The 13,465-nt window shown below is 42.2% G+C and overlaps 1 protein-coding gene across 7 annotated transcripts in view; it reads right to left on the reverse strand.

Moving 5' to 3' along the window:
• Positions 1-13,465, reverse strand: part of LOC128332145 (neurabin-1-like) — a 160,811-nt gene that overhangs the window by 79,170 nt on the left and 68,176 nt on the right. For all 7 annotated transcript variants that reach the window (XR_008310581.1, XR_008310580.1, XM_053266575.1 and 4 more), the window contains 5 exons: positions 9,650-9,782; positions 8,707-8,827; positions 5,593-5,697; positions 5,323-5,443; positions 4,644-4,787 (listed from right to left, as the gene is read on the reverse strand). Coding sequence is in view for 5 of the 7 variants with exons in the window: in XM_053266540.1 (XP_053122515.1) it covers positions 4,644-4,787; positions 5,323-5,443; positions 5,593-5,697; positions 8,707-8,827; positions 9,650-9,782 (624 nt within the window). In the remaining 2 variants the exon portion in view is untranslated. The remainder of the gene's footprint in view (positions 1-4,643; positions 4,788-5,322; positions 5,444-5,592; positions 5,698-8,706; positions 8,828-9,649; positions 9,783-13,465) is intronic.

Here is a 13,465-nt window from a genome sequence, read left to right on the forward strand (position 1 = left end):
GGCAGGATGGAAGACACGACACCCTTGCTGAGATAGAAGGTTCTGACAGAAAGGAAAGCATTGGTGAAGGCTGAGACAACCAAAGCAGCATCAGGAACCATGGCTGCCTTGGCTACCATGGGGTGAGTATAATGCAACAAGTGTTTTCCCATCGAATCTTGCCCATGATCCTCAAGAGAAGGGGAAAGGAAGGGAAGAGGTAGTAAATGTTCCATCCATGGCATTTGAAAGGCAGTGCCCATAGAGTTCAGAACTACTACTACTCTTGAGCAGTACAACCTGCACTTCTTGTTCAATTGAGTGGCGAAGAGAGCAACCCACCAATGGTAGAAGGTGTTGTCCAGCAGGGATTGGTTGATCTTCCACTCGTATTCATTGGAAAGGCCAAAGTCCCTGCTGAGAGCATCCGCCAGAATGTTGTCCATGCTTTCCAATGAAGGGCAACTGGGTAGGCATGATGAGCTATGCTCCAGTCCCATAGCTGCAGGGCTACGTTGCACAAGGACCTGAAGACTGTTCCGCCTTGGCAGTTCAAGTTCAAGTAGGCTATAGCCGTCATATTGCCCAGGAGCACCTGGACCACTCAGTGTTGAAGCAGAGGCAGGAAGGACTTCAGAGCAAGAAGCTCCAAAAGACTGATGTGAAAGGACTGCTGTTGGTGGGTTCAGACGCCCTGGGCATGAAGGCCCCTGCAGTGTGCTCCCCAACCTTCCTCCCCAAGGAAGCGTCTGATATCAGTGTTATGGATGGCATCGGCAGTTCAAAAGTTATGCCCTTCAAGAGAGGGTCTGGTTTTGTCCATCAACGTTATGATTTCAAGACGGGCGGAGAAAGTAGCAGCCACACATTCTGGCTGTCGAAGTTCAGTTTGAACACCAAAAGATACCAATTTTGGAGCCTGCACATGCAAAACATCACGTACGGCAAAGTAGCTGTGCAGGAAGCCATGAGACCTAGGAGTCTTTGTACAGATCATGCCCTTTGCTTTGGATTGAGAACAAAGGTGGAAATCAGATCTGTGATCAGCAGTGTCAAGACAATCTTCTTTAGGTTTACCGTCATTCTCCAATCCACCAGTAGATCCAGTGTGAACTGAACCTGGGAGAGCAGGGTTTCTCTGTTGTCTGATGAAAGCAGCCAATAGTCAAAGTAAGGGGAGATGGAAACTCCCTGTGTCTGGAGATGCGCAATGATGGCACTGCCATACTTGGTAAACACATGGGGGGGGTGGCATGGAGAGGCCAAGCAGAAGAACCTTGTACTTCACTCAACCCAGAGTGAAGTGCAGGTACTTTTTGTGGGCAGGGCATAATTCCACATGAAAAAAATATGCACTCTTGAGATCCAAAGTCACAAAGCATTCGTCCCTCATGAGCAAAGGAAGAATGATTTGTAGTGACATCATCCTGAACTTTCTGGTCTTCACATGTTTGTTCAGGTTGTGAAGGTTCATGATGGGCTGAGGGTCTCCATTCGGTTTGGGCACCTGGAAATACCTCAAATAGAAGCCCACCTCCCAATCTTCTGGGGGAACAGGCTCTATAGGACCTTTCTCCAGAATGGAACATACCTCTTTTGCTAAGGTAGGAATTGAGTGGGTGTATTTTATCCCTGCAAATGCAGGACGGCCTTTGAACTCAATGGCGTAGCCTGTCGATATTATGGACAGCACACAGGCATCTGATTTTATATGATGCTAGGCATCTGACGTTAGGCTTCTGCCATCAGAAAAAAGGGTGAGATGAATAGGAGGATGCGGAGGCTGATGAATTTCCAGTAACAGCATGTCAAACAGACTGCTTGGATTGGTCCTGTAGTTTTGCTCTCTGTTGCAAGGGTTGTACGGGAGCATTGGACACGTGCTTGAAAGACATCTTGTAGTCTTCCCTGTCAGGTTGTTTATATTGGAATATCTGTCTTCCAAAAGAATGATTAAGCTGAGAGAATGAAGACTGTTGAGAAGTAGTGGTGAAGGTCCACACTGTGTAGCGGGACGTCTTCATTTTCTCCATTGTCTCATCCATTTGTGAACTGAAAAGTCCATCTCCTTCAAAGGGCAAACATTTCACAGGTGCCATGTGTGTGCCAATGCCATGTGGGGGTGAGTGGGTATTGGGATGCATGCTGCCCCAGCAGGAAGCTGAATGGGCCGGCAGAGAGCAGGTAAGGAACTGCTCTTTTTCTGAAAGTTCCCTTTGAAATTTCACTAAAAGTGCTTGAACCATGCTTCGGGCACATCCCTAGATGCAGACTCTCAAGTATTTTGGAGGTGGCAGTGGAAGCTGCAGGAGCCTCCCAACAGACCTTTGCAGAGTTATACAGGACCAGCAGCATGTGCAAATCAGTGGGCTGGGCAGCTGAAGTAGATGCCTTGAAATCGCAAGCTGAATCTTTAACTTTCAGTGTTGGTGCTTTTAGTTCCAGGCCCAAAGCATTTGCCATTTTGGTGACTTGAACCTCCACTGGTGAAGTTGAAGGTGGATTGACAACTGTCTCATCAGGGGACAGGACAGAGGGATATTCAGTGTGAATCGAATCCCCCTCAGAAAGATCACCTCACTCTGGCAGCTTTGTAGGAACTGCAGTAGAGGTCATTCATCCACCATCAGGATTTGTCACGTTAGTAGGAGCAGGTGAAGTGAGTTCTCCTGTAGCTACAGGCGCTGAAGGTGATGTAGGGTGCTTAAAAGGAGAATCCCGAGCAGATGAGGAAACAGGATCCTGACCTTTAACAAATATGGATTCCAGAGTACCCTTCAGTTTCATTGTCTTCCAAAGTCTGTACTCTTGAAAATCATAAGGCAAAGCCAGAGGGCATATAATACAGATCCTGATATCTACGAAGACCTCATATATATCCAGGGTCCAAAGCCCCAGGAGAACTCCAATAGTGTATGGAGTGAGACATGGATGCAAAGTGAGGTGCAGAACGATGGAAACGCTCCCTCCAATATTGAGTAAAAGAGCAATGTGGAGTCAACGTGACAGGTGAAGCAGATGGCGTCTTGGGAACTTGTAAAGATTCGGAGTCATCCCCATCCAGACCATGAAGATGGAAACCTGACAGGGTACTGACTGAAGAGCCCAAGAGTGATTTCAAGTAGCGGGGCGCAGACTTGTCACCTAACATCAGAGAAACCTCTCTGGAAAAGTGGTGTTTCTTGTCAGGGAAATCATGAAGTGAGTGAACCGAAGCTGGAGAGAAGTAGATGATGATGGATGAAGACACCCTTGGCACAGGCTTTGGTGGAGTTGTCCGCAATGTTGTCGATAGCAGTAGAGTGGTTTTGACAAAGGTAATTTTTGAGGAGGTCATCTGAGTAGAAGTTGATATTGAAGACAATGTTGGGTGCAGAAGTGAAGTTGAAGTGATAATAGTCAAAGTTGGCACCAATATTGGCGATCCTTTCAATGTCACCACATCCAATGTAAAAGGTAGAGCAGCCTTGAAAGATCCGTTCAGTGGACAGTGAAGGGGTGTGAAGAGACACCTTTTGATGTTGACAGTGCAGACAGCTTTAGCTTCATCAACATCGCGGAACCTGAAGAAGTTTTACAGAGCTTGGGGCTCGACGATCCAGGAGACCTGGAATGCTCGGATCTATGTTTCTTGTCGTAGTGACACTGGGTGCCGATGTCGACCACCATCGTCTTCTTAAAACATAATCCCCATGGTCCCTATGAAAAGGAACTTGAGGGGAGGATGCAGAGGTGGAAGTTGCCTTCGATCCTGGATGAACAGGCACACCAGAAGCCACTCTCAGACCCGAAGAGCGGATGTCAATAGACATAGATGCCGTCGATGTTGACGGTCCTGGATAATTCTGCATAAGTGTCAGCAGCTCAAGTGCAGTCTCGTAAGGGCTGCTTGCTAGCAAAATTCACGGCTGCTCTTAGTTTGGCAAGAAAAGGCCCGGCAAGTTTTACAGGCCTTTACGTTGTGCCCCTCACCCAACAATTAAACACTCATCATGTTTTTCCGATGAGGGTAAAGTACACCTGCAGGAGGTACAGTTTTTGAAAGTTTCTCTGATGTCCATTAGAGCAACAAGGGACAAGAGACAAAAGAGAATAGTAAAAAAACAGACCGTGGTCAAAACCAAACACACCAGGAAAGACAAGCCAGAGGGATAAGCTAAAGAAGTATCTGAAAACCAGTCCAAGTCAAGCCCGCCCGGCCCCCCCAAAAGGGAGTAAGGTGAGGAATGAGGAGAGTGGAACAAATCCTTCCTGATGCGAGCAGCGTGCCAGTCAAAAAGGAACTGAGGAGAATGGCGCTTTCCCGCCAAAAATAGCACTTGCACATGCACATGATTTGGTGGAGCTGAAGAGCACCTCTAGGAGCTTGGAAGTCTTCTGAGAGGATTAATGCACAGGCGCAGAACCCAAGTTGTGAGGGAACATGGATCACCTCAAAGATCTGTTGAATTTATGCTAACTTTCCATTTTTATGAAGTCCATGGTTTGAGAAATGCTTCACCATAAACCCTTTCTTTTTAGAAGGGAACAGCAAAAGAATTAAGGAAAACATTCTCACAACTATGAAGTTATATAAAGCCTGTTGATAGTAAACCATGTACAGAGTCCAACATTCTCAAATGGACCACAGTGCTTTTAACCACATAGTCCAAACTCTACTGTACCTCTTTAAACTTCAACAGAAACTGTGTAGAATCCATGTCTACTGGCAAATTAATATCTTCATTATCAGAAAGGTAAAATACTTCTACAGATTTTCCACGTAGGTGCGATTCATAAGAGTCTTCATCATCGTCATAATCATCATCCTAAAAAGATATTAAGAATCATTATATTAATAGCCTTTTAAAAATGGGTGTGTAAATCCGTAAGAATTGTAACTTAACAAATTCAAAAAACAAACAAAAATGATTAGGTCACTGAGTGACTGCCTCCATCCAGCAAGGTTGTATACAATGTGTTGTATGTAGCCTCTAACACATTGCTTGTATTTGTACTCCACTAGTTCCTCCCAGACAAAGAGACATATTAATTTCAAATTTTATTACATTTAAGGAATGTAAGCAGTACATTAGGGGATAGCTCAAGTACAAATGTATCCAAAAGTGTTCAGCTGCAATCATGAATGCTCAACTACAGCCTTTAGATTAGGGATCAACAACTGGAGTCTCACAAGTCAAATCTAACCCACTGGGGAGTACTACTTGGGCCCCTTCATTAACCAACTAACCACCTGAAGTGTAGAAGAAATGGCATCTATGACTTCAGAACATGTTACCAAGACAGTTTAACGGCAGAAACATTTTGACCACACACACACACGGTTAGATTTTTTAAATATACCTGTTCTGTATCATCAGGGGCATACGGTTGCTCATACAAACATCTCTCCTGTTCCAATGTCTCACTAATAAGGCGAGCTACTTCACTCTGAGTTCCTGGTTTCTCTCTCCCAATCAGAAACCTAAGGGAGGGAATCACCAAATATCTTAATACATCAGGCAACATAAAATTATAGCTTCTAATGCTAGTAACTCCAGAAGAAAATAATTTAAATGTTTTTCCTTCAATTTTTATTAATAAAGTCTAGGGAGTTTATTAAAATACACATACCTTACTGTGCCTTTTGTATTTTTTAGTACAGTTGCTGCAAAAAACTGAGTTACTCCTACAAGACTTATACCGTCAACCTCCACGATCTGATCATTTACTTGGATCCTGCAAGGCAAGCAATTTTTTAAAATTACATGTTGCACACATTTAATAAAAATCAAAGATCTTGTGTATAAGGCCTATTCAGCAATTGCTCTGGAGAGAACTTCATCCTGAAAGCCAGTGTGGTGTAGTGGTTAGAGTTCTGGACTAGGGCTGGGGAGACCCGAGTTCAAATCCCCATCCAGCCATGATACTTGCTGGGTGACTCTGGGCCAGTCACTTCTCTCTCAGCCTAACCTACTTCACAGGGTTGTTCTGAGGAGGAACTTAAGTATGTAGTACACCACTCTGGGCTCCTTGGAGGAAGAGTGGGATATGAAATGTTAAAACAAACAAACAAACATCAGTCCTGGAAATACATACATCCCTTTTTCCACACAGGGGAAAAGTAAGAGGACTAAATCAGACTCAAAGATGTTTTTATTCAAAATGACACCTGGTTTGATCCCTGGTTCAACATGTGTCCCCCAGTATAGAGTTCTGTGCATGGAAGCAAGCTTCCAAACATATATTACTTACTTGATAAGAAGCTACTGGAGTAAATTAGGGAGATACCAAAAACTATTCATTCAGTGGCATTTATATACTGCTTTTCAGGCAGTTTACAATTGCTGAATAGGCCTTAAATAAAGAATATATCAAGCCATGTTTAGATCTTTACATGGTAATCTCCTTAGGTTCATGTCTTTCTTCTCTCCTTCCCTCACAGCAAGATAGTCTGATGGCAGTTGCAAGTAGGTACTGGAAAACTGAGATCTCTGGTAAAAGCAATTTCCGAAGAGAGAGCTGCTCAGAAATGTGGTCAGTGAGTTTCCAGTAGGAACTGCTACTAAGGTGTCTAAGGCAGGAGTCACTTCAGCTGGAACATGGGAGTTGGATGGTGGCAGTTCCCAGTCTGTCTCTACTTTCCTTCACTCAGAGCCTCTTAATTGTTTTTTTTTAATGAGATGTGCATCCCTATCCCCAATGAAGATAGAATGTGCACCCCACTAAAAGCAATGCAGGGAAAACAGCTGGTATCACGTGGTTTAAGTACCATAGGTATAAATCAGATGTGCATTTAACAAGTGACAGTTGGGCATTGCTCAATGCAACATCTGACAGCATTCTAAACAATATACATTGATTAGATCCGAAGGACCACAAGCAGAGTTTTCTCACTGTATCAAGACACCTTAGTAGCAGTTCCTACTGGAAACTCACTGACCACATTTTTGAGCAGCTCTCTTCGGAAATTAATGTTACCAAGACCTCCGTTTTCCCAAAACCTACTTCATACCAAAAGGGCTTTTCTATTTTCTCCCTCCAGCTGCAGTCACGTGCACTCCCTGAAATGGTGCTCCTGAGAGTTGATAATCCTTCAGAATGGTGTTCAATGCACCACTGGGGGCTGCAGCTGTAGGCAGGGGTGGGGTGGGGGATAAGAGACAAATCTGAGACAACCCGCTTACACACATGAAAATGGCTTCCATTCACACTAGGGCACCACTGGATCCAAGCCTCTTTTGTTCGCACATAAATTTGATAAATCAATTTATTTATTTATATTTAAAATATTTATACCCGACCCCTCCAGTACACTACTGCTTGGGGCGGCTCACAACAATAAAATAGATACAATATACAATAAAAGTAATAAAATTAACCAAATTGAATAAACAGGTTAAAAGTCAGGTTAATATCTATCTATCTATCTATATCACACACACGAGTCAGATAGATCTCTCTCTCATCACCCTGTTTTTTTCTTCTGAGTCAAGAGTACATGGGTCCCAACAACGATGAACAAGATAGTCTAAAAACAATTTTTAAAATCTAATTTTTAAATATTTTAATTTGATCTATTTTTAAAAATGTCATTTAAAATGTTTAGAATATTGTATTTTAAAATAAAATCTGAATTGAATGCAATCTGATGAAACTCAATGCATGATCTTGCATTGAGAGTAAAGGCTGCTTTTCTATGCAAAATATTATGACACATTAGGATACGTATATTGTATTTTTTGTCAGCTATGAATATTCAGATTGTTGACCACTGTTCTGCAGAAACTTTTGCCTTCTGGAAAGATTAGGATGCTAAATATACTCTTGCTTATTAGTATTAGTTTTATCATTTGTATACTGCCTCTTACAAAAAAGTCCCTGGGCAGTTCACAATCTAAAAACCATTAAAGCTTAGTGTCCAAACAAAGGTAAAGTGAGAGTCAAATCACATTTCACAATCACTCTAAAAGCAAGTAAGTTTTGTGATGCAAATGGCACATGGACTGCATTTTTTAGAATATGCTTCAAGGCTCTACTTAGTTGCAAACTTAATTGGTTGATATAACAAGTAAAATTTAATATGCACATTTGTTCTGAAAACATATGACTGAGAAAACAAGAAATTCATTTCAAACATCTATCTATCTATCTATCTATCTATCTATCTATCTATCTATCTATCTATCTATCTATCTATATTTCTCTTAGGCATACGTGTCACTAATCCTATGTGTGGAAGCTCTCGCAAGTGTTCACAAGCAGCTGGATAGCAGCGGGGATGGACAGGCAACAGGTGGGGAGGGAAAGAGGTGGCCAGGCTGGCCAGTGGGTAGTGAGGGAAAGCGCTGCCAGAGGGTGGTGAGAGAAAGCGGACTGGGAGGGAGAGAATGGATTGGGGCTGAAGACGAAATGAAGATGGGAGGAGAGACACGGAGAACTAGGGGCACAGGTGCTCTGCGCCGGATCAGCTAGTTAAAATTAATTCTTCTTCTTGGTGATTTAAATCAGGTTATTTAAATCACTTTCATTTAGAGCAGTTCATTCTATAATCTGGCACTTCCCCACAATCCTATAAAATAGGTTCCCTGCTACACCCCAGAACTACATACTGTATTGGTAAATGGGTAAGACTCAATAAAGTATCTGAACACTGGCAGGTTATAAAACTTCAAGTGAATACACAGGTGAACACGAACTTTCTTTCCAACTAACAAAACAAAACCAACATTCCTAACAGAAACTCACCGACCATCTTTCTGAGCAGCTCCACGTTCAGTTATTGTTTTTACAAAAATTCCCAGCTTTTCCAGTCCCTGATCCGCACCAACGCCCATTCCAATAATACTGATACCTAAGCCACTGTCACCTGTATATTAGAATACAAAAGGGGGTGGGGGGTGGTTAAAACTAGTTTCACAACTCACAGTTCTTTAGCCAACATTCTAATTAAAGAAGCAGATGCACCACAGGAAGATGCAACTGCACTGCAGAGAGTACACAGCACAGAAATGCGCTGCAAAACTCAAACATGTGTCCCTGAGGGTTGCACAGCCCTCAGAGACATGTTTGCAGGTGTCACGGGGCATTTACAGAGGAAGCAGCAACTGGAGAAAATCATACTCCCCTCTTGCCCCGCAACTAAAAAGGTTCTCTGCAGCATAGGTGCATCTTCCTGGGCCATGTTCATTTACTTAGTTTGGATATCAGCCTGTGTCATATAAGACAAGTATAGTATTTGAATCATGAAAAGTTATTTAACATACGTTCTTTAAAATGTTTTAATGCTATTCCAAAGATATATCCTTTAATGAATGTATTTACATATACATTCTTTATTTTTTAAAGCAATTGCTATGCCAGTACAATGATGTTTTTCCACTTAGTTTTAATAATGTCCCTGGTTTTAGTAGACATCACTCTCATATTTTATTGGTTTTCCCCCAGTTGACTGCTCTGAGCTATTTGACTAGAATGTGAAACCATTTTGCAGGCCTGAAGTCATCATCAAGCATTTAGAAGGCAGCTAAGCTGACAAGGAATTTAAAATTCCCAAGCATATTTTTAAAGAGTCTCATGACCAGATACTTAACATTTCCTATCCCTAATGATAAATTCGTTTGACTGCTTAAGCCTGAAAATTGCAAGTCACTTTTACTAGACAAATATTTATTTATTTAAAAATGTGCACCTTTTTCAATTTCAACAGGAAAAACTTCCATTTTCTCCACCCGTTTCTCAAGTTCGTATTCTGCTGATGCTGCCACAGGGTCAACTTCTTCATTACGCCTATCATAGTCTTCATTTGAATAGGTACTGAAGACCTGAGAGAGAGATAGTTTAAAACACTTTTTCATCAAGCGGGTTGACTAGATCTAAAAAGCAGATACTACTTGCATTTAAATACACATTCAAAACATTTCCATGCCTCCCTCACAATCTCACCAATAACTGAGGTGATGTGTATTCTGTGCTAAGAAGTGTATCAACTCCACACAAAGCTAGTTCAAGTTCTACAGCAAAGGAATATATTCAATCTTAAATCTTATGAAAATGAAAGATATCTGCACATGTGTGACCTGACGGGTTTCTTTTGCTTTCACAATCCAAATTAATAATCCAAATTAATTTAATTTTGCAAAAATAAGGGAAATGAAGGATATACAGATCAGAGACAGGTGAACTATGGGAGTTGGGGCAAAATATGATAGTAGCCCTGAGGAGTCAAATAAGTTGTGCAGCATGCAGAAGTCCCATTCCCTGATATGTCTTCACAGCTTTGCCTTTGACATCATAGACCCAGTTAAGACACAACACAAAACAATTATTTCCTGCATGTGAATGAGCCTCTACAAATCACAGGTTGCATGCTCTCCTCCTCTTTTGCATGTGAGGGTAAGGAGTGAATGCTTTCACTTTCACTTTGAAGTCATCCATGTGAAAACATTGGTTTGTTTTTCCTTAGATCTCAACTAGCCACAGAATTCAGGACATGTAACAATTTGAGCAATATATAGACCAACATATTTGAAATCACATGTTAAACACAACAGGCTGGATCCAAAGGTTCCCTTCCTCCACTAGAGGAAGACTCTCCATCAGAAGAAACTACTTGGCTCCAACTCCAGATTTGCTACTTGCAAATGTCAAAAAACCACATTAAAATCCATTACACTTTCTTTGCTAAGTATGTCTTTATTCAAAGTTTTTTAAAACCTTAAAGTTTCTTACCTCATTCAGTCCAATGAAATTTTTCATTTTCTACAGTCAATTTGTTTTCCAACAGGAAATATCAGATATCACTGTATTTAGCAGTCATTGCAGCTAAATTTTTCATTTTTAAAAAAGTAAATATTTGCCACACATTTACTAGCTCATATTCAAGCCTCAGAAATTACTTGGTGCCAGCTTGCTGTTGTGCCTAGATACAGGGCCATCTGAACAAGGTTGGGGTGAGGAGTGAAGTCCAAGAGACTTTACTAATCCTTACTAACAACAAGAGGGAATGTAATGTTCAGCAGTAGGAAAAGTCAATAGCCCTATTCATATGTTACATTCAACACCTGTACCTGTGTACACTCGTACAAGAATTCACACATTATGTTGAACACATGTACAGCAGTACACTTCCTATTTGTGCCATGCATATGAGGGACCTGTACCCAGGCTCACTTTTAAAATGAAAACACAGGTACATTCATTAACACACACAAAAACCCATGTATAAATGCATAGATAATCTGTACATTCATACAACATAACATCTGATTAGAGCTAACATCACTCTGCAGTGCTGCAGAGGGCAGTCAGGTGTCTCCTTGGTCCTCCAGGATACGGCTTGCCTTTCCCAGTGCAGACTGCTGCTGCCACCACAACCAGCAGGCTTCCCTATCATTTCTTCTGGGAAGAAGAGATACCCAGAGAAGCCAGTTGGTTGCAACAGAGGTATGGAGCACAGGGAAAGAAAGGGGGAGAGAGAGGCACACTGTCGTAAGAACGTAAGAAAAGCCCTGCTGGAACAGGCCAAAGGCCCATCTAGGCCAGCATCCTACTTCATACAGTAGCCAAGCAGATGCATCTGGGCAGTCTGGTGCAAACGGGGGAAAACAGGTTAACTGCCCCACCCCACTGGTGTTCCCTAGCACCTGGCGTTAGGAGCATGCCACCTCTGATCCTGCTGGAAATATACAGCTATCAAGGTTAGTAACCACTGATAGCCCTATCCTCCATGAATTTGTCTAATTCCTTTTTTAAAGTCCAGATTGTCAAAGCTCAGAAGTGCATGTTGTGCCAAGCAGTCGTACTGAGTCTCACCTGACATTAGAGAAAGGGGAGCAGGGAGGGAGAAAATACAAAGGATTTTGTTCTTCGGGGTTCAGCAGTTCAAGTGTTTTGGGCAGCAGTTCTTCACACCTTCGACATCATGGCTAATAATATTCATTGGGAGTTTTGCCAGGCCTCCCTCATTCCCTTTGTTGAACCAGACACACCATGCATTAGAGAACAAATGAGGGAATCAAACTATCCACCAGCCAGACAGACTCTGACCTTTCTCCCTTCAGCTTTGGAGGACAGTGATCATGATTTGCTCTCCCCCACCTCCACTGAAATGAACAGCTGTGCAAAAAGAGCCTCAGTCCTTTCCAATGAAGGTGGGAAGAGATAGAAGGAAAGGTGAGTTTTGAGAGATCAGATTGTTTTGGCATATTTAAGGGAGTATTTTCTTGGGCGTGAACCCCACCATTTATTACGATCATCTGTGGAAGTCCACCTACAGCTGACACTAGTTGTCTGGTAGCGATCACGGGTTGGGCCTTTTTACTTGCTGCCACTGAGCTTTGAAATGCACTCCTTGCAGAGGTGTGGGGTTTGGCCTCTCTGCCAGTTTCTAAACAGACATTGAAGACATATCTTTTAAATCAGGCCTTTGATGTTGGATTGTTTTAGTTGCTTTGATTTTGTTTTTTGGATTTGATTTTTTTTTTTAACCACCCAGAAATATTTTGAGTGGGCAGTATAGAAAGAATGAATGAATGAATGAATGAATGAATGAAGTAAACCTTGCCTCTGATAAATCTCCCTGTCGTGGGCAAACAGTAGCTATTTAACTAGCTACTGTATTTCAGAAGCTATGAGGTGGTCAAATCTGGATGAAGTTGGAGAACGTTGAGGCATGTGGATTTCATTAATTCCACACCACAACTTTTCTCCTATAATTGATGGTTTGGGTTCATGATCAGGTTTGTTTCTTAATAAACGGTCTTACTCCCTAAACCCCAAACAAATGTTGTCCAACCAACTCAGAATTGTGGGATGTTATACAAGACCTTCAAAAACAACCTTAGATGGTATATAAAAGAAGCAAGAGGAAGCATGGCTGACTTGCAGTTTCTGTGCACCACGCAAAGCAGGAACTCAAATACATTCCCCACACAGATGGGCAAGCTCCACATACATACGGAACTTGTGTACTTCACCACAAGAGTGATACACAATTTCTAGCTTTGTACATTATAAGGAAGATACATGTATGCTGATTGGAGTATCTTGAGGAAGTAACATTCAAGGTTGCCTTGAGAAATTAGACTGAAAATATAAGTACATAAATCTGTGGTCATAGCCCCACTTCTGTTCAACTTCTACATCAATGCTATGGTGACTGCCTGAACAACTCTGATTTCCACCCTCCCAAATTGGCTGAAAGATCCATCCTACTCTATGCTGATGATGCTACAATCCTCTCGAGGACCCCTATAGACCTCAGAAGGGCGCTGGCAGTTTTGTCATAGTATTGCAAAGATGAACTTGAAATAAACTACCCAAAAACTAAGATCATGGCCTTCGCCAGAAGACCAAAGATCTGCCACTGGAGTATCAATGGCCACATAATTGAACAGGTTGCTTGTTTTACATATCTGGGGGGTGGTCCTCCAGGCTTCTGGAGCAAGAAAGGCCCACTGTGAACACATTGCCCTAGCGGCACAGAGGAGCTCCGCTGCCATCTTGA

Source organism: Hemicordylus capensis, chromosome 1 (assembly GCF_027244095.1).
Source record: "Hemicordylus capensis ecotype Gifberg chromosome 1, rHemCap1.1.pri, whole genome shotgun sequence".
Taxonomy (NCBI): Eukaryota; Metazoa; Chordata; class Lepidosauria; order Squamata; family Cordylidae; genus Hemicordylus; species Hemicordylus capensis.